This window comes from Panthera tigris, chromosome D4, assembly GCF_018350195.1.
Source record: "Panthera tigris isolate Pti1 chromosome D4, P.tigris_Pti1_mat1.1, whole genome shotgun sequence".
Lineage (NCBI taxonomy): Eukaryota > Metazoa > Chordata > Mammalia > Carnivora > Felidae > Panthera > Panthera tigris.
In genome coordinates, this window is record NC_056672.1 from 93,277,975 (window position 1) to 93,300,536 (window position 22,562).

Here is a 22,562-nt window from a genome sequence, read left to right on the forward strand (position 1 = left end):
GACCCAGTCAGGCACCTGCGTGATCGAATGAGGGTTGTGGTCCTGCCCTGCATCCTGCCCTCACTTTGGGCCTTGGGGAGACCTCATCCAGGTGGGATCTCTTAAGACCTGCCTGAGGGTTTCTTCATGGTACTGTGCTCCCCTCCACTCCTTGAAGTGTCCTCTTTCATGGGCACCCACGGTCTCCAACTCTTCTTTTTCCCTCCCTGGCTCCCCTCCTGGGACCTTTTCTGATAGAAGTTGTGGATAAATAATGCTAGGTGCCATTTTCCTCTCTCACACACTGTCCCTGAGCCAAGGTCTTGACTTCCTTTTGAGGAATTGTTAGACTGATTTCCACAGCAGGGATACATTTTACACTCACACCAGCAGGGTGGGAGGGGTCCGGTTCCTCTACTTCCTGTCAGCTCTTGTTACTGGCTGTGATTTTGATTATAGCCATCTGAGTGGGCGGGTACAAACTGGTGTCTGATTGTGGTTTTGATATGTATTTTCCAGATGATTAGTGATGCTGAGCATCTTTTCATGTGCTTATTCGCCCTTTGTATGTTTTCAGATGAGTATCATTTTAGATCCTTTGCCTGCTTTTTAAATTGCTTATTGATTTTTATTGTTGAATTGTCAGAGTTCCTTATATATCATAGATACTAGTTTCTTAGCAGATATAGTTTGCAAATATTTTCTCCCATTCTGTGGCTTGTCTTTTCAGTTTTTCTGATGGTGTCTCTTTGAAGCACAGAAGTTTTTCATTTTGATGAAATCCAGTTTATCTGTTTTTTCTTTGGCTCCTTTTGCATTTGGTGTAACATTTAAGAAACCATTGTTTGATAGAAGGTCGCAAAGATTTATGCCTGTGTTTTCTTCTTAGAGCTTTATAATTTTATCTCTTATAGCTAGGTCTTTGATCCATTTTGAGTTAATTTTTGTACATGGAGTGACATAGGGGTGCGGCTTCATTCCTTTGTGAGTGGATACCCAGTTGTCCCAGTACCATCTGTTGAAAGGACTGTTCTTTCCCTGTTGAATTGTCCTTGCACTCTTGTTGAAAATCAGTTGTCCGTGTGGACGGATGGCTGTGGTGCCGGTGCCTCCTATTGTCCTTAAATGCTGTTCAGTGCTGGAATAGCTGTTGGAATGCCTGTACCTTCTGCTTCCACCATTGCTGTCATGTCTGGGTGTTTGTGGTTTTGGTTTTAAAGATTTTATTTTTAAGTAATCTCTACACCCAATGTGGGGCTTAAACCCACAAGTCCAAGGGTCCAGAGTCACAGACTCCACTGACTGAGGCAGCCAGGTGCCGCTGTCTGGGTGTTTCATTGCCTGACTTTTCTCTCCATTGTGGATTCTCTTTTTCCTCACAGGTCTTGTGATTTTGGTTAGATGTTTTGAATAATATTGTTGTGGCTTGAACACGATGTTATGTTTGGTTGTCTCCCCTACCTCCCTGTTCCCTAATAGATTGTTGGGCTTTTCCAGGGCACTTGATTGATTAATTCACAGACAAATTTGGCCTCTTACTGGTTTGTTTGTAAGCATTTTTAGCACTGAAATAGAGTAACCTTCAGTTAATAGTTGGTTTGTTGCCGTTGTGTGAGAAACGTTTCTCAGGTAGCAGGTGTAGCTCAGTCCTACTAGTAAGGTGTTAGCTGTTCGGGATCTCTGCTGAATGCCCATCACTGAGAATTCTTTTCTTCACCGGGTCAGAGCTCAGCTCCTTGACTCACATGTAAGACTCGATATTGAGTCTTCTGTTTCACGGACAAGCCATTTTATATCTCCATTTATTTTACTTTTCTTAAAATTTTCTTAGCCACACGTTACTGTTTTCGGTGTACAGGTGTTGCCATGATTCTTCTGTATTTGCTTATGCTGTTGTAAATGGTGTGTCTAAAATTTTACTTTCCAGTTTTCCATTGCACTTTATCTTTTTGTGACTGAACTTTGAGGTAATTGAGGTCCACGTGCATTTATAAGAACTAATACAGAGAGAGCCCATGTATCCTTTTCCCAGTTTCCCCCAGTAGTGACATCTTGCATAACTGTAATGACAGCACAACCAGGATATGGACGTCGATACAATCTGCGTATTGGGTTCCTCGGGTTCCCTGGCTTTACTCGCACACGTGTGCATTTATCCCTGGTCCGTCATCACAGTGTAGGTTTGTGTGCCCTCCCACTGCCAGATGCAGAGCACTTCATGGTGCAGGGGCTCCTCCCCCACGGCCCCCTGCAGTTACGCCCTGGCTGCGAGTCTGGGCCCTAGTGCCATGGTTTTGTCCTTTCACAAGTGTTCTGTCGATGGGGTCGTACTGAGTGCTGCCTTCTGGCATTGACTTTTTTCACTCAGCATCATTTCCTGGGGGATTTGTCCAGGTTACTTCACATGTCAGCAGTTTGTTCCTTTCTTTTCTGAAGTAGGAGTCTGTGGTGTGGATGGACTACATCTGTCTAACCTTTCACTCTCTGAAGGACATCTGGGCTGTTTCCAGTTCTCATCGGCTGCAGTAAAGCCACTGTGAACATGTGTGTTCATCTTGGTTTGGGCGCAGCTTTCCATTTTTCTGGGGTAAATGCCCATGACCACATCTGCTGTCACGTGCTAAGTGCGTGTTTAGTCCTGGAAGAAGCTGCCAAAACTTTCCAGAACCACTGCAGCAATAGTGCGGTGCACGGCGGTGATGTCCTGTCCTTGTCTCTGTTGGTAATTATTCCCATCCGTGGCTGTCAAGCGCGGTCTCCTTGTTGTTTGGAGTTGCTGCTGTTTAGTTTTGAGAAATTTTACTCTTGATGAAGTCTAGTTTATTGCTTTTCCTTTTAGGGATTGTGCTTTGGTGTCAAGGATAAGATGTCTTGCCTACCCCTAGATCCTGAAGATTTTTTTCAGTTTTTTTTTTTTTTTCTTAAAAGTTTCATAGTTTTACACTTACATTTCTTTTCCATTTTGAATTAATTTTTATATAAGGTATACAGTTTAGATTAGGTTTCATTTCTATAATCAGTCTCTCTAAACTCTGCCTTTGGTTCTGGCAGCTTTCTTGTTGGTTACTTTGGATTTTCTACATGGGATCATGTCAGTTAGGAATGGATGGTGCTGCTTCTTTCTGACCCCAGCACCCTTTGTTACTTTTTCTTGCTTGGTGGCTCTGGCCAGATACTGGTAGCAATGGCAGGTAGCTACAGTTCCGACCTCTGAGAGGAACACTGCCCTTCCCTTCTTTACCAGACTCTCAGGACAAGCCAACACCATGCCTGTGGGCTTTCCCACACCAGGCAGGTCTCCAGCTCTCTGTTACACCAGCTGGGTGTCCCACAAGCAACTCAGTTCCAATACTGTCTCCCTGGACTCAGGGCTGATCCCACAGGTCAGGGGCTCGGTCCCGCAAAGCTGCCGCCGCTTCAGATGCCAGTCCTAAGCAGAGGGTCCCCAGGGCACACACGACTTTGACTGATGGGCTGTGAATTGGAGATTCCCACAACGCTCTCCTCGAGTTTGGTAATTTGCTGGAACACTTACAGAACTCAGGAACAGCCCAGTGGGAGTGATGCATGGGACAGGGTACTGGGGAAGGGCTGCAGAGCTTCGCTACCCTCTCTGGGCGTACCGTCCTCCCCATGTGGGTGTGTTCACCCACCTGGAAGCTCTCCGAACCCTGTGGTTCGGGGATTTCTGTGGCGGTGTCCTCATGTAAGCATGATGCATTATTAACTCAGTCTTGCAGCCCCTCTCCCCTCTCTGGAGGATGGAGTCCAAGCTTCTTACTGTGACTTTGTGTTTCTGGTGACCAGCCCCATCCAAGAGCGCATCCAGAGTCCCTTCCTGAGCTGTGTCAGGAGCCAGGGGCAGAGACCAGATACCTATATCTTGTTACATCATTCTGTGTAATCACATTTATCTTTTCTTGTTACTGTTACAACTTATGCTTTTGATGAATAACAAAGCTTTTCCCTGTTTCTAGGTCACAGATCTGTTCTCTGCGTTTTCCCTTGTCAGCTTTGAGGTTTTCGGACCTCCTAAGACAAGTGTTTCTCAAACTCAGATTTGTGGATGAGCCACTGGAGGTCTCGGTGAGGCCCAGATGTGTGGAGCCCACCTTCAGAAATTCAGAACCAGCAGGTCTAAGCTGTGACCTGGGAAATCTACCTTCTGTCCAGCCCACCCCCTTGGGCTGCTGTCCACGACCCTGCTGTGACCAGCAGGCACCCCAGCTCCTCTTGTGGTGGGGTAGTGGAGAGGCCTGTGGTACCCTTCTCCAGGGGAGGGAACCTGTCTCCCTGTGCCTTTGCTGTTCTTTTTCATAATTTACTTTGGTGTTGGGGAAAATTGTTCTTCCCTCAATATTTTAGAATAAGGTGGTGGAGAGGCACCTGGGCGGCTCAGTCGGTTGAGTGTCCGACTCTTGATCTCACAGTTTGTGGGTGTGAGCCCCACGCCCGGCTGCATGCTGTCAGCACGGTGCCTGGTTGGGATCCTCTCTCTCCCTATCTCTCTCAAAAATAAGGAAATAAACTTTAAATGAAAACCCTTAATTTATAGTTGTGTAATCATTTAGGAAGTATTTACTGTGCTCATACTGTGTCCCAGGCCCTGTTTCTGTCTCAGGGCATGTCGTGGATAGACAGACAGAACTCTCCTTGCAGACCTGACACTCTAGGGCAGAGGGACAGACAGTATCATAACGATGGGGTCTCCCGTGAGAGTTATTGGAGTAAAGGGACTGGGATGGGTAGAGTCTTGAACTTGACCGAAGCTCTCTCTGCATCCATAGTGTAGTCATGGGCTTTCTGCTTTGGTCTGCCATGAGGTTACATATCTTTGTAGATTTTCTGATATTAAAAGGCATTTATATATAACTGGTCCCAGACAAGGTCTGTCAGAACTGTCCTGGGAGACCGAGCTCTTATAGAGAATAGGCTTGTAGTCCAGGGGTTTGTAATGGGCTTTCTGACTGATATACTGAAAATAGGACCCTTTTTCTGGTGTATTACCCACTTTCTTTAAGTTTGTTCTTGTGAAGCTACTTCTGAAACCTTTCTATCTTTAAACAGTTTTATTTTACAGTGGTGTGTTTGTTCCTGGTGGATATGCAAATCCGTGTAATATTTTGGAATCTTGAGGAGTGTTTATCTTGTGCTTCTGGTTTTACACTGTGTCCCCCAAGGCAGGACTGCAGGCCCTTAGTGTACCTCCCACACAGGATGGACAGATAGCCAGCATGTCTGAGCTCAGGGCAGATTCCCCTGTTCAGGGTTTGGCCTTCTCTAGACTTTAACCAACTAACTTCCAAAATTAATGTCTAAGACATTTTATTTTATTTTCTTAGATTTAAAAGATTTTTTAATTTTTATTTTTAAATTAATTTTTTAAAGTATTTATTTTTGAGAGAGAGAGAGAGAGAGAGAGAGAGAGAGAGAGAGAGAATGTGCGCATGAGCTGGTGAGGGGCAAAGAGAGAGGGAGACATAGAATCTGAAGCAGGCTCCACGCTCCAAACTGTCAGTGCAGAGCCTGTTGCAGGGCTCAAACTCAGGAGCCGTGAGATCATGGCCTGAGCCGAAGTTGGATGCTTAAGTGACTGAGGCACCCAGGCACCCCTTTTGAAATTTATTGTTAAGTGATCTCTTTAACCCAACACGGAGCTTAACTCACAACCCTGAGATCAAGAGTAGCTTGCTCTTCTGACTAAGCCAGCCAGGCGCCCCTAACACATCATTTTACATTTACTCTGACCTTAAATCTTTGTGTACATGACGTGAAATGATTTTCCCTTGGATAGCTTTATGTAGACTACCTAGAGAAATGGTAACTGTTGTGTGGGTCGTGTCATGGCAGGGCAGGTCCACAACCTCTGACGCCGTCTCCTCTGTTCACAGAGATATCTATGGCAGCCGATGGAGGCGCATCGGAGAAGCAGGGAGGAGAGGGCCCCGTGGCCTCAGACGGCGAAGCTAATGGGTCCTGTGGAAAGAGCGAGGCTAGCAGCCACGTGACTGCAGCCCAGCACACTCAGGAGAACACAGCGGTCAGCCCACAGGACGGTACCAACAAACTAGCTCGAATAGCTGAAAATGGGGTTTCAGACAGAGACAGTGAGACGGGGAAGCAAAACCACGTCAACACAGATGACTTCACACAGACTTCTGTCATCGGGAGCAATGGGTACTTCTTGAATAAACCACCCCTGCAGGAACAGCCCATGCGGATTACCAGCACTTTGGCTTCCTCGCTTCCTGGTCATGCTGCAAAAACCCTTCCCGGAGGTTCCGGCAAAGGGAGGACTCCTAGTGCTTTTTCTCAGACGCCAGCCACAGCACCGGCCAAGCTTGCGGAAGCGAGTAAAGACACGGAGGACAAGAAGCCCTCGGGCCCTGGTGCCGACGTCAAGGTTCACAGGGCACGGAAGACCATGCCAAAATCCATCCTGGGCCTGGTAATGCGATCCTCGTCGGGACGGGGCTGTTCTCGTGTCTGTTGCGCTGTTTCCTTCCTGTTTGTATTCGCTTTTGTCACGGTGACGGCAGACGGACTCTGTGCGTGAAGGAGAAAGGCCAGTAAATGGCAGTGGTTGCCCCACAGGTGGTTGTCTGTGGGCCTGGGAAGATGAGGAAAGGCTGCTGACAGTTCAGGTGTGAACCACCGGCAGATGACCCCTCCCAGCCCGCCTTCGGGGCTTTGTGCTGCTTTTGGGTGTCGGTTGCCCGCTAAGACCAGATGCATCAGATGCTCGTGTGGAGACCTCCTCCTCTGCTTTGGGCCTGGGGCTTGCATCCCAGCACAGGAGGGCTGAGCACTGACTCTGGAGAGAAGTAGTCAGGAACTTGGTTAGCTTCTTGGTGTGACAGAGGGTAGGGACGAGGGACATCCTGATGACACGCCCTGTTTTCATGGTAGGCCCCTGGGAGCAGGGAACAAGCAGCGAGATCCCAGTGTCATGCTGGGTGAGGTGGCTTTTGCCACCAGTGAATATTCGGTGCCTGCTGCGTTTTCTCAGAATGTCCATAGTCATGTTTTGTCTTCCCAGTTCTGTGTTGATCTGGCTGGGGATGAGCTCTAGGTCTAGTTCCCTCGGGATTTCTTGCGCCTGGCGTTGCTGGTGAGTCTGACTGTTCGTCATTAGTGGGTCATGTGTGATTTCCTCTCTGCATCCTTCCAGGGTTGCATGAGTAGGCCTGTCCCCTTGGGCCTTGTCGGTGTGAGATGTGTGTCTTTCGTCAGTTCTAGAAAAATGCTTTGCACAGCTTTTCTTTCTGTGGAGCTCTTGACATGGACATGGGGTCTTTTGTCTCCTCAGATGGCTCCTTATGTGTTTTCCAGCTTTGATTTCTTCTTTAGCACTTTACTTTCTTGCTGTTCATTCTATATCATGATGATTTTACTTTTGACAGTTTTTTGCATACCTAATATCTCCAGTTAGTTTATTTAGTTATATATTTTTTTTTTTTTTAATTTTTTTTTTCAACGTTTTTTATTTATTTTTTGGGACAGAGAGAGAGACAGAGCATGAACGGGGGAGGGGCAGAGAGAGAGGGAGACACAGAATCGGAAACAGGCTCCAGGCTCCGAGCCATCAGCCCAGAGCCTGACGCGGGGCTCGAACTCACGGACCGCGAGATCGTGACCTGGCTGAAGTCGGACGCTCAACCGACTGCGCCACCCAGGCGCCCCTATTTAGTTATATTTTGTCTTGTCCTTCAAAGGACATTAGATTCTTTTATAGTCTGTTGTTTTAAAAAAAATTTTAATGTTTATTTTATTTTTGAGTGAGAGAGAGAGAGAGAGAGACAGACAGACAGAACGCAAGCAGGGGAGGGGCAGAGAGAGGGGAGACACAGAATCCGAATCAGGCTCCAGGCTCTGAGTGGTCAGCACAGAGCCTGATGTGGGTCTCGGACCCACGAACTGTGAGATCATGACCTGAGCTGAAGTTGGACGCTCAACCTTAGACTGAGCCACCCAGGCGCCCCTTCTAATCTGTTGCAAGACCTATTTCCTCAAGTGGGAGTCCTGTTTGGGCTCAGTGCCTCCTGTTTGTGTTGATTTTTCTCCCCGGGTGTGTGCTCATCTCTATTTCCATGGTTTTATATTGCCTGACTGTGAGCTTTGTTGCATTTCCTGTAGCCTGCCTGCGGTGATTGTCGGGAGCCATGGGCACTCCGTGGGGCTGGACTGCTGACTGCCCCATGCTGCTGGGCCTCCATAGCTGCCGCATGATTCCTGCTCTAGGATCACTGGGGCTGGGCATCCCCTGACTCATGTGTCTCAGAGTGTGGGCCTCACCCCTCCCAGACTTGCTGGCCCTGACTTGATTTCCATGTTTTGCAGTATTCTTGTATATGTCCCAAAACTTAAAAAAAAAAACAACTTTTTTTTTAATAATTAGGAATTCACAGGAAGCTGCAAAAGTAGTACAGAGAGACCCCCATATATCCTTCACCCGGTCTCTCCGGCTGCATTTTATGCAGCCTAGAGCACAATGTCGATTTCTGTGAACACCCAGCACCAAACAGCTCCCCAGGGTCCCTCTTTATCCCTAACCACCCTGTCCCCAGCCCCTGTTCTCTGTCTCCACAGTCACGTCACGTCAGGTGTTCTGTAAGAAGGTGGGGACTTTGAGAGTGGCTCAGCTCCAATGAGACTGGCCACGTTGTGTCAGTGGCTCCTTCCTTTTCATGTTGCAGGGTTTTCTGTGGTGTGGATGTCCCAGAACTTAACCACTCACAGATTGAATGGCTTTTGGGGGTTTCCATTTGGGGGCTGTTACAATAAAGTTGCTCTGGATATTTATGTACAGAATTTTTTTGGACAAATTTTCATTTCTCTGGATTAAATATCCAGGAGTACAATTGCGGGGTCATATGTTAGTTCGATATTTAGCTTTATAAGTTAACTGCCAAACCAGATTCCAGACAGGCTACGACATTTTACATTCCCGGAAGCAAGGTATATGAGCAGTCAAACTTCTCACATCGTTGCTGGCGTTTGGCATTGCCGCTAGTTTTTATTGTAGCTGTGATACCTCATCATGGTTTTAGTTTGAACTCCCCTCATGGCTGATGATGTTGGACATCTTTTCCTGTGCTTATTTGACATCTATGTGTCCTTTTTGGTGAAATGTCTCTCATACCTCTTGCCCATCTTACAACTAATTGTTTAGTGAGCTTTCAGAGTTCTGGGTGTGGGCTCTTTGCCATGGATCGGTTTACAGACTTTTCGCTCTGTCTGTGGCTCGTCTTCACCCTCTTATTAGGGTTTTCCCCGGAGCAGAAGTTTTTCCTTCTGACCAAATCCACATCGTCAGTGTTTCTTTTACAGCCTGTGCTTCTGGCATCGTGTCTTTGAACTCTCCACCTAGCCCTGGGTAACAAGATTTTCTGTAGTTTTTAAGAGAGTTTTTTATTTTTATGTGAACTTTAGATATATGGTCCGTTTTTAGTGTTTGTATTAGATACCAGGTTCAGGGTGATGTTCGTTATTTTTGCCTGCCATTTTTTGGCTTACCATTATCCGTTTTTAAATGCATGTCTGAAATTTTATATTATTTGTTTATCTCCTTGAAATTATACTTTTATTCTGTTCCTACTTCCGGGATTTTATTCCAGTATGTATATTTTTATTCTTGAGGCTCTTTTATTGTCACTCTAACATATTCCTCTAAGGAAAAAAAAGGCAAATGAAATTTAACTTGAAGAAATTTCTTGACTGTGCAGGCTTATCCAAATGTTAGTTGTGCACTGAATTAGTATAATTGTTAGTGGTGTGCAGTTGATTGTCACACGTATCATTTTGGTCAGTTGTAAGGACAAGAGGACCAAAGACTTTTGAGACTTCAGAAATGGATTTCCTGAAGACCACCCCTGCCTGCTGCACACCTGGAAGCTTCCTCTGTCTCTGAGCTCCGATGGGAGGAAGGAGGACACAGTGACGTAGCAACAAGATGAGCTGTGCCGGTGGGGTCACCGAAGTCCCCTCTGATATGGAGCCTCCTGGCTCCAGACCTGGCTTCTCCTGCCCCTGGGGTTCCCTGCCCCGCAAACCCAGTTCAGTCTTATTTGGTTTTCTTAGGAGACCATGTTTTATTGAAAATTGTTTTAAAATCAATCATTCCAGTGATGAGTGTTGCAGGCTTGTGATAATAAACCCATTTTCTTTGTAAGAGTTAAAACTGAAGGTGTGTTCTCACCACACGGCCTATGTCCCTTGGCAGCAGGCTCTCTCTTATGCAGTGTTGGTACCGTCAGAAAACGCCAGCACAGGGTTAGACTTGTTCGCTGTTGAGCAGAGAAAGTGGAACCTTTTTCCCTTGCATTGAAGCGCTCGTTACTGTGTCCTGTGTTGCAGACCAGGACACTAGTCTAGTTGAATTGTGCCTCAGCATGGTGGTCCCCTAGCCTTCTTTTGTGTTGCTGTCCCCACATCCTCCCTGTCCACTTTCACACAGCCACTGGTATTCTCTAGGTTCTGGAAAAAAGATGTGGCCTTGCTCTTGGAGCCCTCAGCATGGTTAGAGAGGCAGTTCTGAATGACAGAGTTGTGCAGGTCCTTGTTAGTTGCCCCTGGAATTAAGTGTCTGGAAGGAGAGAGCTCACACTGAGCCAACATGGGCCTGGCTGGTGGCTCAGGGAGTGGCCTCCAGGCAGAACTGGAGAGGCGACGTGGAGTGCTGGGGGCAGGGAGGGCCAGCAAGAGCCAAACCCCGTTGTGTCTGTGGCAATGCGGGTAACCTTCTTCACAGCCCATGACTGCCCCTCTGCGTGGGGGAGGCCTAAGCTGCCTGGGTGCTCAAGGCTCTGTCATAGCAGTGGGCACCCCTCCGTGAGGTCAGACACTATCCTGCCTGCATGGGAAGCAGATCGTGTCTCTTTTATCTTTTTTGCTTTTGTCTGATAGTAGAGCCCTGGTAGTCTAGAATCTTCACCCAAGTTCAGCAGCTCTTGATTTTTTTTTTCTTTCAGATTTTCAGAAATAATATCTTAAAGATTTTGGGCCCAAGTGAGAATTAGCCTCATATGAATGTTTACTCCTCAGGTTTAATTTTTGCTTCCTGTTTCTGTATACTGTAAAATCATCTTTTGCATTTGCCTATATTAGCTGGTGGAGGCGGAGAGTTACTGTGGCTGCACATTCTGCGTGGTAGTTTGTAGGAGACAGAAAAGAACATTCTCTGACTCTTGTGTTCCAGCAGTGACTTCAGAGACAGATCTGGTATGTTTGAGAGAGACTGAAGAATTTTACAGAGCTGACAAGTTACATGTGGGTAGTAACTGTGTGCCGAGGGCAGGTTAATTGTGGAGGTGGTGGGGAAGAGGGTAGGGCTGGGAGAGGAAGGAAGGGCGCTCCAGGGCTGAGCCACATTCCCAGCCAAGCTACAAGCACACAGGGTCGCTGAGCCATGTAAGTCCCCTTGGGCTGTCAGCCACTGGCCATGCTCCCAAGCAGGCTCACTTTTTTTAATTTTAATTTTTATTTATTTATTAAAAAAAAAATGTTTTTACCGTTTATTTATTTTTGAGAGACAGAGTATGAGCAGGGGAGGGGCAGAGAGAAAGGAAGGCACAGAATCCGAAGCAGACTCCAGGCTCCGAGCCGTCAACAGAGTTCTACGCGGGGCCTGAACTCATGAACCGAGAAATCACGACCTAGGCCGAAGTCGGACGCCCAACCGACTGAGCCACCCAGGCGCCCCAAGCAGGTTCACTTTTAAGGGCCGGGGCATCGAGCGCATTCACGTTGTCGTGCAGCCGTCCCTCCGTCTGTCCCCAGAACGTGTTCATCTTCCCAGACTGGACTCTGTCCTGTTACACGTGGACCCTCCCCTCCCCCAGCCCCACCCCACCACCCCCCTCCATGTCTGTGGCTCTGACTCCTCCAGGACCTCCTGTGAGTGTCCACTCCTACAGGATGTGTCCCCCTGTGACGGGCTGATCTCACTCAGCATGGTGTCCTCACTCAGCGCAGTGTCCTCCAGGTTCATCCACGTTGTAGCAGGTGTTGGGATTTCCCTCCTTTTTAAGGCTAATATTCTGTGGTGTGGCCGGAGCACATTTTGTTTATCCTTTCACCTGTCAGCGGACCCTTGGGTTGCTTCTGCCCCATGGCTGTTGTGAATGACACTGCCATGAACAGTTGTGTACAAATAGCTCTTTGAGATTCTGTTTTCAGTTCTTTTAGGTATATATCCAGAGTGGGATTGCTGGATCACATGGTAATTCTATGTTTAGCTTTTTGAGAAACTGCCCAACTGTTCTCCACAGCGACTCTGCCATTTTATGTTCCCACCAACAGTGCACAAGGGTTCTAATTTCTTCATGTCCTTTTCAACATTTGTTTTCTGTGTGTGTGTGTGTGTGTGTGTGTGTGTGTGTGTTTAATTGAGGTATAATAGACAGTTTTTGGTTTTTATAGTAGCCATCCTAATGGTGTGAGGAGATACTATGGTTTTGATTTGCATTTTCCTGATGATTAGTGATGTTGAACATCTTTTCATGTTGAATGTCTTCTTTGGAGAACTGTGTAGTCAGATGCTTTGCCCATTTTTTAATCAGGTGGTTTGTTTTGTTGCTGAGTTGTAGGAGTTCTTTATGTATTCTGGATATTAATCGCTTATCAGATATGTGATATGCAAATACTTTCTCCCATTCTATATAGGTTGCGTGTTCATTCTGTTGATTGTATCCTTTGATGAACAGAAATTTTTAAATTTTGAAGAAGTCTAATTTATCTGATTTTTCTTTTGTTGCCTGTGCTTTTGGTATCATATCCAAGAAATCACTGCAAAATCCAGTGTTATGAAGCTTTTCCTGTGTTTTCTTCTAAGAGTTTTAGAGTTTTTTTTACAGTTCAGGTCGTTGGTCCATTCTGAACTAATGTTTGCGTGTAGCAGGTGGTGAGAGTCCGGCTCTATTGTTTTGCATGTGGAGATCCTGTTTCCCGGCACTGTTGAAGGATGCTTCTTTCTTCACTGTTATTGCCCTTACTGCGTGCGTAACAAAACTTGGTTAAATGGAATTTGATATGAAGTGCAAGTATTTCGAGGCTGCAGGTGATTTTAGGGGAGTGGATGGAGGGGAGAGGGTTAGCTGTGTCTAGGCAGTCTGGAGCTGAGGCAACATTGCTAATCAGGATGAGGGCTGATGACAGTGCTGCAGGTTGCCAGAGTCTTGGAAGGCTGAGACTGAAAACAGATTTAGGAGATTGGTAAAACTGTGAGCAAAAGATAAGTTAAAAAATGTAGCATGGGTATCTGTTGTGCCATTGGGGTTGGGGAGGATGTTGCAAGGGCAGCCTTGAAAATGATAGGCCGTGAAAGCACTTCCATAACCAATACGTTTACCTAAATCAGGTGTTAGCAGACTCTTCCTGTGGAGGACCAGGTAGACAACATTTCAGGGCTTGTGTGCCACATACAGTCACTGTCGCTGCTGCTTCTCTCTACTCCTTCTCCTCCTCGTTCTTGTCAACACCATTTTGAGCTTGCAGATGCTGGCCCACGTCATCCAAGGGGTGGCCTGGCACACGTGCACCAGCGCCAGGCCCTCTGATGGCGGCAGGCTTTGTACTTTATCTTCTTTCTTGGTCAAGGCAAGTTTATGGGGGAAAGGAACGGTGTTTTGGGGGCATGTTGTTTCAGTGACGATCTTCTTGTGTGTAATTACAGTTATTAATTGTCTTTGTTTTCAAGCATGCAACCAGTAAGGATCCCAGAGAAGTTCGAGAAGCTCGAGATCATGAGGAGCCAAAAGAGGAGATCAACAAAAACCTTTCTGATTTTGGACGACAGCAGCTTTTACCCCCCTTCCCACCCCTTCATCAATCACTACCTCAAAATCAGTGCTACGTGGCCACCACAAAGTCACAGACAGGTAATAGGGAGACCTGACAACTGGCTCTGCTCTCTGAGTGTGTGTGCTGAACCCGCACCTCTCGAAACTAGAAACTTGTTGACTGTGAATGCATATGTGCTGTAGGGGAGTGGGGTCAGGGTCGACGGGCCCTTCTCTGCTCACCCGTAAACCTGCAGAGGGATGTCAGACCTCTGTTCTGAAACCCGTTGAATCCCGATGTTGCTTTCTATGCCTGTTATCGATCTCAAAATGAAGATTGTTTTCATTAAGTCTTGCCCCCCCCTTGTTCTGATCGGATAGAAGACCTTAGATTTGAGAACTTCCCCCTGCCCCCCACTTTATAAGTTAAGTGCTGTGGGAAACAGCAGTGTGTTGGGGAGACCTTTGGGTTAAGGTTGTAGAGAAGGGTGGTTTGATTCTGTGATCAGCCACTTCCCATGGGCATTTCTCACTCATTTGAGCTTCTGTCCATGGTCAATTGAGGGAGTAGGTGAACATTTGATCTCTTATCCAGGCCTCTGCAGGAGGTGGGGCTGCAGGAGCGGCCCCACAGGGAGTATACTGGGGTGAGCGTGTCTCGAGCAAGGGGCCTCCCTCTGGAGCCTCTGAGACACCCACAGTTCCTACAGAGATGAGGTGACTCTCCCCAGTGCAGAAAGGACCTTTCTGTGAGGTTGTCCTGTGTATCAGGCACTTCTGATGTCACCTCCTGGGAAGGGGACAAAACCACAACTTCTGTGCCTGGGAGTGTCTCCTGCAGAGGGAAGTACCACCGTGGCTGCCTTGCCTTATCACAGGACAGATGGTGCACCTGTCAGTGTCATAGGAGTTGCAGAAAGCCTGCCGGGGTGGGGTGGGGGGTGCTCCTTGCCTCTGGTCAGGTCTGCTGGGATGAGTGGGGCACGTGTGGCTACAGCCCTCTGTGACCTTGTCCAGGTAGACCGCCTCTGTCTGCTTTCTTCTTCAGACCTCGTTCCTTCCTCTGGCCCGTTGTGCTATCTTCCCTGAGGGGGAGTGGGGGGGGGTGGGCGGAGTGTTGAAGCCGGTCTTTTCTCTCCATCAGTATTTTAAATTACTGTGGTGCTGGCCCCAGAGCTTCGTTCCTTTCCCATCCTGTTGTAGCACAAACAGGAAGGCCAAGCAGACTCAGTGGCTGCAAAGTGGATCTTACTCTCCGTCTCAGCTTGGGCACGGCTGTGCCTGGCACCAGTCACCCCGTTCTAGCACAGGAAGGACAGAGCCGTGTTTCCTTGTGACCAGTTATGCGCTCAGAGCCACCCCAGTGGGGTGCAGGGCTGCGTGGATGACTGTCTCAAGTGTCCTGTGTGCCCCTTGGCCTAGGGCTGAGGCACGCCTGGTGTCCTCAATGTCACATGTGGGGCTGTCTGCATGACCCTTACTGTGGCATAGTTTACGCTCTTGTATGCTTTTCCAATGCTCTTTTCCTCTGCTTTGTGGAACAAAAATGGAATGGAATAGAGGTTTTATATCCCTTTAGAAGAGTGGTTTTCAGATTTTTTTTTAAAGCCTAGAACTTAAAAAGAAAAAAATTATTATAGACAGCCTCATTCTGTTTTGTTTTTTTTTTTAATTTTTAATGTCTATTTATTTTTGGAGAGAGAGAAACAGAGTGTGGGGAGGGGAGGGGCAGAGAGAGAGGGAGACACAGAATCTGAAGCAGGCTCCAGACTCTGAGCTGTTGGCACAGAGCCGGATGCGGGGCTCGAACCCATGAACCACGAGACCATGACCTGAGCCGAAGTTGGATGCTTAACTGACTGAGCCACCTGGGGCCCCAACAGCCTCATTCTATAAAACAAGTCAACCTGGAGCTGCTTTATTCAGAACAGGCTTAGGAGTCCTCAGTCCCCAGGAGCCCCAGCTGTTGTCTGGAAACCTCTGACCCCCAGACGTTTGCTTTTTCCTGTCCTGTGTCTCCCTTGACCTCGTGTACCTATGTGGTTTGCTTCACATACTTCTTTCCCTTCGGTTGGTGGACTGCTTGGTGAGGTGGAAGGTGCTGGGAAACGGTCCAGGGAATGACGGTGGCCTATGCTGCATGGCCACACTCTCTTTAGAGGCGGACACATCTAGAGACTGTGCCGTGTGCTCCTCGTCGTGGGTGAGGAGCAGAGTCTCAGGGAGGCAGACTGGACCCATCTCCAGTGATGGGCAGCAAGGCCGCCTTCCCCCCTTCAGCCTCCCTCGTGCAGCCGCACCGGTACTAGAGACGGGACCGTCCAGAGGCAGGGGACCAAGTGTGGAGGGCGCTCCAGGGCCCTGTTGCTGGTGGGCGGTGGGTTTGCCCTTACACTTATGCCTGCTTGCTGTGGGCTCATAGTGTTTGCCGTGCACAGGGCTGAGTGTTTATTGTGAGCAAAACAAATGATCTGTAAAGTCTTAGCAGCTTTCTCTGTGCCACTTGAAACAAGAAATGCCTGTCACTTTTGTGGCAAGCTGATGATTTTGGTAATCAGAATTTGTGAATTATCACCTACCTTTAAAAAACATTTGAATGGTATTTCTTTTTCCTCTCTTGTCCCCTTTTGACTTTTTTTTTTTTTTAGCTTGCTTGCCTTTTGTTTTAGCAGCTGCAGTATCTCGGAAGAAAAAACGAAGAATGGGAACCTATAGCCTGGTTCCTAAGAAAAAGACCAAAGTATTAAAACAGAGGACGGTGATTGAGATGTTTAAGAGTATAACTCATTCCACTGTGGGCTCTAAGGTAAGGCGTGCCTGGTTGGTTGCACACGTGCTTGGAAACCCACGTCTCTGTCAGGACCTCTTTGGCCACGAGAGTACCATGTGAGGTTGTCGGTAATTTGATGACCTCGGTCCATTTTGGAGGAACCTAGGCTCTGAGGTGCCTCGCTCTGGGGTACAGCCTCCTGCCCAGTGCTCCCTGCCCCCTCATCCTTTCCTCCTTCCTGGCCCTTCTCCCAGCGGCAGGGTCTCTGCATCCCACCCCACAGGCCACACCCTGGCAGCAGTTGGCAGGTTGCTCTTGATGCTGGGGTTCTGAGTGACAGATGTGCCCTTGCCCGTGTTCCAGGGCGACAAGGACCTGGGCGCCAGCACCCTCCACGTGAATGGGGAGAGCTTGGAGCTGGACTCGGAGGAGGACGAGTCGGAGGAGCTGGATGAGGACGAGGACCAGGGGGCCGAGCAGGCCGCCGCGTTCCCCACGGAGGACAGCAGGACCTCTAAGGGGGTTGTGCCAGAGGCCGACCGCACCCAGAAGGTAGGCCCTTCTCCCCTCTCAGGGAGGGGCTTACGGTCCTGAGAGGGGCAGTCTGGCCGTCTCAGCCCCAGTCATTTCCCTGTTTCCTTCTTCTCTCTCTCTTTTTTAAAAAGTTTATTTATTTTGAGAGAGAGAGAGAGAGAGAGAGAGAGGGAGAGAGGGAGAGAGGGAGAGAATCCTGAGCAGGCCCTGCTCTGTCCGGGCCCTGGGATCATGACCTGAGTGGAGATCCAGAGTCTGACGCGCAACCCACCGAGCCACCCTGGCACCCCTTCCCTGTTTTCTTCTGACTTAGGTCTTTGCATTCTATTTCTCGAAGTTTTGGACTTATTTTCATCAGATGAGTGTTTGTCTTCTTGTACAGCACTCTCTGAAGTAAATGTCTGGAGCTTCTTTGGGCTCTGGATGGACAGGAATACACTGATGGCAGACTGCGTGCCAGTGGTGGCTGCTTATCGCTGGCCTTGGCGTGACGGACCTTGCGAAGTCCTAGGTGCGCCACAGGTGCGGTGTTCCTGCAGGGGAGGTGCTGACACCGGGAGGCCTCTCTTGTCCTGGTTGGAGTGAGCAGTCGGGGCTGCCGACCGGGCCTGTGGAGCGGTTATGTGCAGTCCGCTAACACCGGCTGTATCCTGGTGTGCCGGGCGTGTCCTCGTCAGACGCAATTCCTCCGTGTCCACCCAAGGACGTGCTCTGGGAGGTGGCAGCACGCCAGCTCAGTCACAGGGCACTGCGTGCAGGCAGCCCCGGAGCTCAGCACCGGGCAGAGTCTCCGGGGGCACTGGGCGCAGAGCCGGGCAGAACCCAGTTCCTGAGCAGATGCTGACTTGTGGGCCTGCGTTATGCTCGTAGTTCTGAGGGGGATGAAGTAGAGGAGGAGGGCCAGGAAGGGTTGAGAATCAGGCGGTCACAGATGGGTGTGATCCTGCTGATCTGTGTATCCTACTTTTTGGAGAGAACTTTGGACCATCTTTATATAAGATGGGCTGTCGTATCTGATGAGGTTTCTAAAACTTGTGGTAGGCAGAGAAGTGCCAGGTGAGTTCATTGAAAAAATGACCTGTTTGAAATCTATAATTTTGCTGATCATCTTTTTACACTTTGAGTCAAAGTGTTGTGCTGTGTAGATACAGCCTTTGGCACGTGTAAAGTATGTCCCTCCAGCTTTCAGAGTTTTGGGAGTTTCTTTTCTTGTATCAGAAGCCACGGCTACTAGTCTGTCTCTATGATTTCTGGGTTCTGTGTTCTAATTACGATAAACGGACCTTTCTTAATGGTGATTTTGAATAAGTTAATGTAAGCTGTCTTATACTTCATTGGTCTCATTCTTTATAAATATTTGACTCATACATTTGATTTGGGATAAAATATGAGGTAGATACATTCAAAATGGGTGTATTTTATGGTATATAAATTCTATCTCAATAAAGCTTTTTAGACGAAATGTGAGGTCAGGGTCCCGTAGCTTCCCTCAAAATGGTTAGCCACACGATGTCAACACCATTTATTGACTGATGTTTCTTTCCCCCGTTGATTTGAAATGCCACCTTTATCGAACACCATATGGCATACGGAGTTAACTCTGTTTCTGGATTCTCTCTCTGTCTCTCTTTTTTAAGATTTTATTTTTAAGCGATCTCTACATCCCATGTGGGGCTCGAACTCACATCCCCAAGATCAGAAGTCGCACACTTCACCAACTGAGCCAGCCAGACACCCCGTGGATTCTGTTTTTGATTGAGGTTCTCCTCTTCCAGGGAGAATCTAGACACTGACTAACAGCAAATAACTCTACACATTGATATAAAGGAACAAAATTAACTGGATATCAAGCCAACAAAAAGAATCAGGAAACAAGTGGAAGCAGAATCAAGAGGAAAGTGTGGCCAAGTGGAAAGCAAAATAGGATGACAGGAACAAATCTAAATAGATCGGCAATGCTAATACACAGTAATAGGGTTCTTATGTGAAGTGTTCCAGAAAGTAGAGAACGAGGGGAATGGATGCTAGCTTCTTCTGAGGCCAAATTCACTTTTAATCCTAAGTACAATATTGGTGAGATACTACTGTATATTCACATAATAGTGATCATAGAGAAGGTGGGGCTTCCCCCAAGAAGACACTGATTTATGACAGGGAGTCTGTTGATAGGACTTATTAGATTAACAGCTTTAATGAGAAAAACCAGCCTTTTATATATGTTTCTTGGATTTAGGGGATGACCTCATGATTGCCACTGTGGCAAGGAATAGTTCACTCATGAGAGTGACTGTACCCGTGTGTTATCACCCAGCTCACAGGCCGGGGCTGTCCTGGCCTCCCCTGTGCGCCCTCCTAGTCACCACAGCCTTGTCTTTGCCCTTGCTGTGCTTTGTGTCAGTGGGGTCATGCACACGATTGTCTTTTTCAGAGTGAGGCTTGTTTCACTCAGTATTATATCTGTTCATTTTCATTGTTACACACAGTGGATTATAAAGTGGTCTGGGGGTCTCAGATCCTTTTAGAGGGTGCATGGGGTCAAAACTATTATTGTAATCATGCTAAGATGCTGTTTACCTTTTTAACTCTTGCTCATCAGAGTTACGTGGGGTTTAAACATTTCCCAGTTTAAATTTGTACGCTAGTGAATGCTAATAGACATAACCTAGATCAAGAGAAGTGCTTTGTCATTCTCGGTAATTTTTAATAGAGCAAAGGGTTCCTGAGACTGGAACATTCCAGAACCACCACAATACAGTCTTCCTTTGGATGACTGTTCTAATTTATGTATCCGTTCCACTGTTGATGGATATTTGAGCTGTTTCCAGTTTGGGACCATTACAGATGACATTGCTGTGAGCATTCTCGTGTGTCCCTGGGTGTACACCCACGCTGGGGTTGCCATGTTATGGGAGCAGCGGTAGGCACGGCCACACAGCTCTCCTGCCTGCCGCACAGGAGTGTCCTGCTGCCCTGGCTCGACAGACTTGGTATTGCCCAGAGAGTGTAGTGGTGTTACAGTTCTGATTTGCATTTCCCGAATTTCCCTGAAGCTTGGCTACTTTTTCATATGCTTATTTGCCATTTGGATGCCTTTTTTTGTGAAGTGCCTGTTGAGGACTCAACCACTTACCTGGTTAGTTGTCCTTTTTAAAAATCATTTTGGAGGAAATAAGCTCCTGTTGTATGTGTTGCCAACATACCTTCTTTTTTCTTTTTTTTTTAAGTTATTTATTTATTTTGAGCGAGAGAGAAAGCGTGAGCAAGGGAGGGGCAGAGAGAGAAGAGAGAGCGAGCATCCCAAGCAGGTTCCACACTGCCAACGGGGAGCCCGACGTGGGGCTCGAACTCACGAACCATGAGATCGTGACCTGAGCCAAAATCAGACCGAGCCGCCAGGCGCCCTCCCGACATATCTTTTTCCACTGTGGCTGCCTTTTCACTGATCTGATTGGCATTCCTGTCCTGTCATTTGGGTTGGAAGCCGGTCTCAGGACGTGTCGCACGGCTATCTTGTGCCGCGGTCGTTCGGGGCATTGGTTAGGGGAGGGCTGGACCCTTACCTCCTAGCCCAAGGCCGTAACGGGGCCTGGTGAGTGGAGTCGTGTCCTGTGGCATCAGGGTCTCCTGCTTGCCACCCACCTGCGGAGCCTTTCCCCACCCTGTATGATCTATTCCTGGCTCACTGATGTCTCTGATCCACGTCAGACTTCAGTCATGCCAGCTGGTATACTTTTTTTCCAGTCTCCTCAGGTTTTCATCTTGTGCTTCACTTCTTGCAACCATCACACGTGCAGTTACCAGACAGCCCCTATGTAGTAATGCTTATCGCTTCCTTTGTAGCCACTTTACGTGAGTTTCGGAAGAACTGGAATCGACTCTGTTGTTATTCTGCCTATTTCAATTGGCAGTTTCATTGCTCAATCTTTAAAAAATAGAAACTACCTGATGGCATATAAAGATAATTTATATTAAATAAACCTGACTAAAGATATCAGAGTCTTTCCAAGGAAGGTTACTTAGTGGTGAGCATTTTAAAACATTTCTAATAAAAGAGGGAGGGATTGGTCCTTTCCCCGCTAACATGAACACTGCAGTGGTTTATCATTCTTGCTGTGATGCTATAAGATGAGAACTAGAAGGAAACATTAATATTTAAAAGGACAAAGGAGAAGAGTTTGCCAAGAATATAATCATCTGTCTAAAGAATTCAAGAAAATCAGCTGAGGAACTGTTATAACTAGTGAGTCGAACTTACATGTAATTAAGACCTAAAACCATTCATTTTCTTGTGTGGTTGCAATAGCCAGTTAGAAAATGTAATGATAGCAATATCAATAATACCAGTAATGCCAGGGTGGTTGGGTGGCTCAGATGATTAAGCGTCCGACTTTGGCTCAGGTCATGATCTCACAGTTCCTAAGTTCGAGCCCCGTGTTGGACTCTGAGCTTTGAGCCTGGAGCCTGCTTTGGATTCTGTATCTCCCTCTCTCTGTGCCCCTCATCCACTTGTGTTTTCTCCCCAGCCCCTCAAAAATAAATAAATAAACATTTTAAAAAATACCAGTAATTTCTAGGAGTATTTTTTAGCTTTTCTAGATAGAAAATGTCAGGCTATGCAAACATATAGGTAACAGTGAACAATTGCCAACACTTGACCAATCTTGTGTATCCACACACACATGGATTGTCTTGAAGAAGATATTTGCCAATGGATCTTTAAAACAAAAGGACTCTTTGGAAAACAAAAACCATAGGATCCCACCTAAAACTGTAAGTTTTCAATATCACCAGGGTACTTAGTAATACATTTAATGGGAAATGTCTGTTACCTGGAAGAGAAAAACTGAAACTTTGCTGAAAGAGGTTGAAAAAGAGACATAGGTTCACAGAAAGACCTATTAATTTCCTGAGAAAAAAGGCATTGTTTGTCTGAGTGAAGACTCTTTACTTGCCTGAGTGAAGACCCCATTGTTTGTCTGAGGGAACACCTGTTACTTGTCTGAGGGAAGACCGTTGGTTTTTCTGAGCAAAGACGTTGTTTGTCTGAGGGAAGAACCGGTGTTTGAGGGAGGACCTGTTACTTGTGTGAGGGAAAACCCTTTGTTTGTCTGAGGGAAAACCTGTTACTTCTCTCAGGGAAGACTCTTTCCTTGTCTGAGGGAAGACCTGTTGTTTGTCTAAGGGACACCCATGGTTTGTCTCAGGAAAAACCCACTGTTTGTTGGAGGGAAGACCCTCTACTTGTCTGGGGGAGGACCCTCTATTTGAGGCAAAACCTTTTATTTGCTGAGGGAAGACCCATCGTTTGTCTGAGAGACGACCTTTTACTTGTCTGAGGAAAGACCCTTGTTTGTCTGAGGAAAGACCTTTTACTTGTCTAAGGAAAGATCCTTTACTTGTCTGAGGGAAGACCCATTGTTTGGGGGAAGAACCAGTGTTTGAGGGAAGACCTGTTACTTGTCTGAAGGAAGACCCTTTCCTTATCTGAGGGAAGAACTGTT

At 47.3% G+C, this 22,562-nt stretch overlaps 1 protein-coding gene across 12 annotated transcripts in view; it reads left to right on the top strand.

Annotated features, from left to right (window-relative positions):
* EHMT1 (euchromatic histone lysine methyltransferase 1) overlaps positions 1-22,562 on the top strand; it is a 151,700-nt gene that overhangs the window by 67,406 nt on the left and 61,732 nt on the right. For 9 of the 12 annotated variants that reach the window (XM_042964405.1, XM_042964407.1, XM_042964410.1 and 6 more), the window contains 4 exons: positions 5,871-6,427; positions 13,676-13,856; positions 16,406-16,563; positions 16,891-17,079. In XM_042964405.1, the coding sequence (XP_042820339.1) occupies positions 5,871-6,427; positions 13,676-13,856; positions 16,406-16,563; positions 16,891-17,079 (1,085 nt within the window). Of the gene's footprint in view, positions 1-3,285; positions 4,066-5,870; positions 6,428-13,675; positions 13,857-16,405; positions 16,564-16,890; positions 17,080-22,562 lie in introns of those variants that run through there. The other 3 variants (XM_042964411.1, XM_042964401.1, XM_042964402.1) reach the window with 3 other exon arrangements.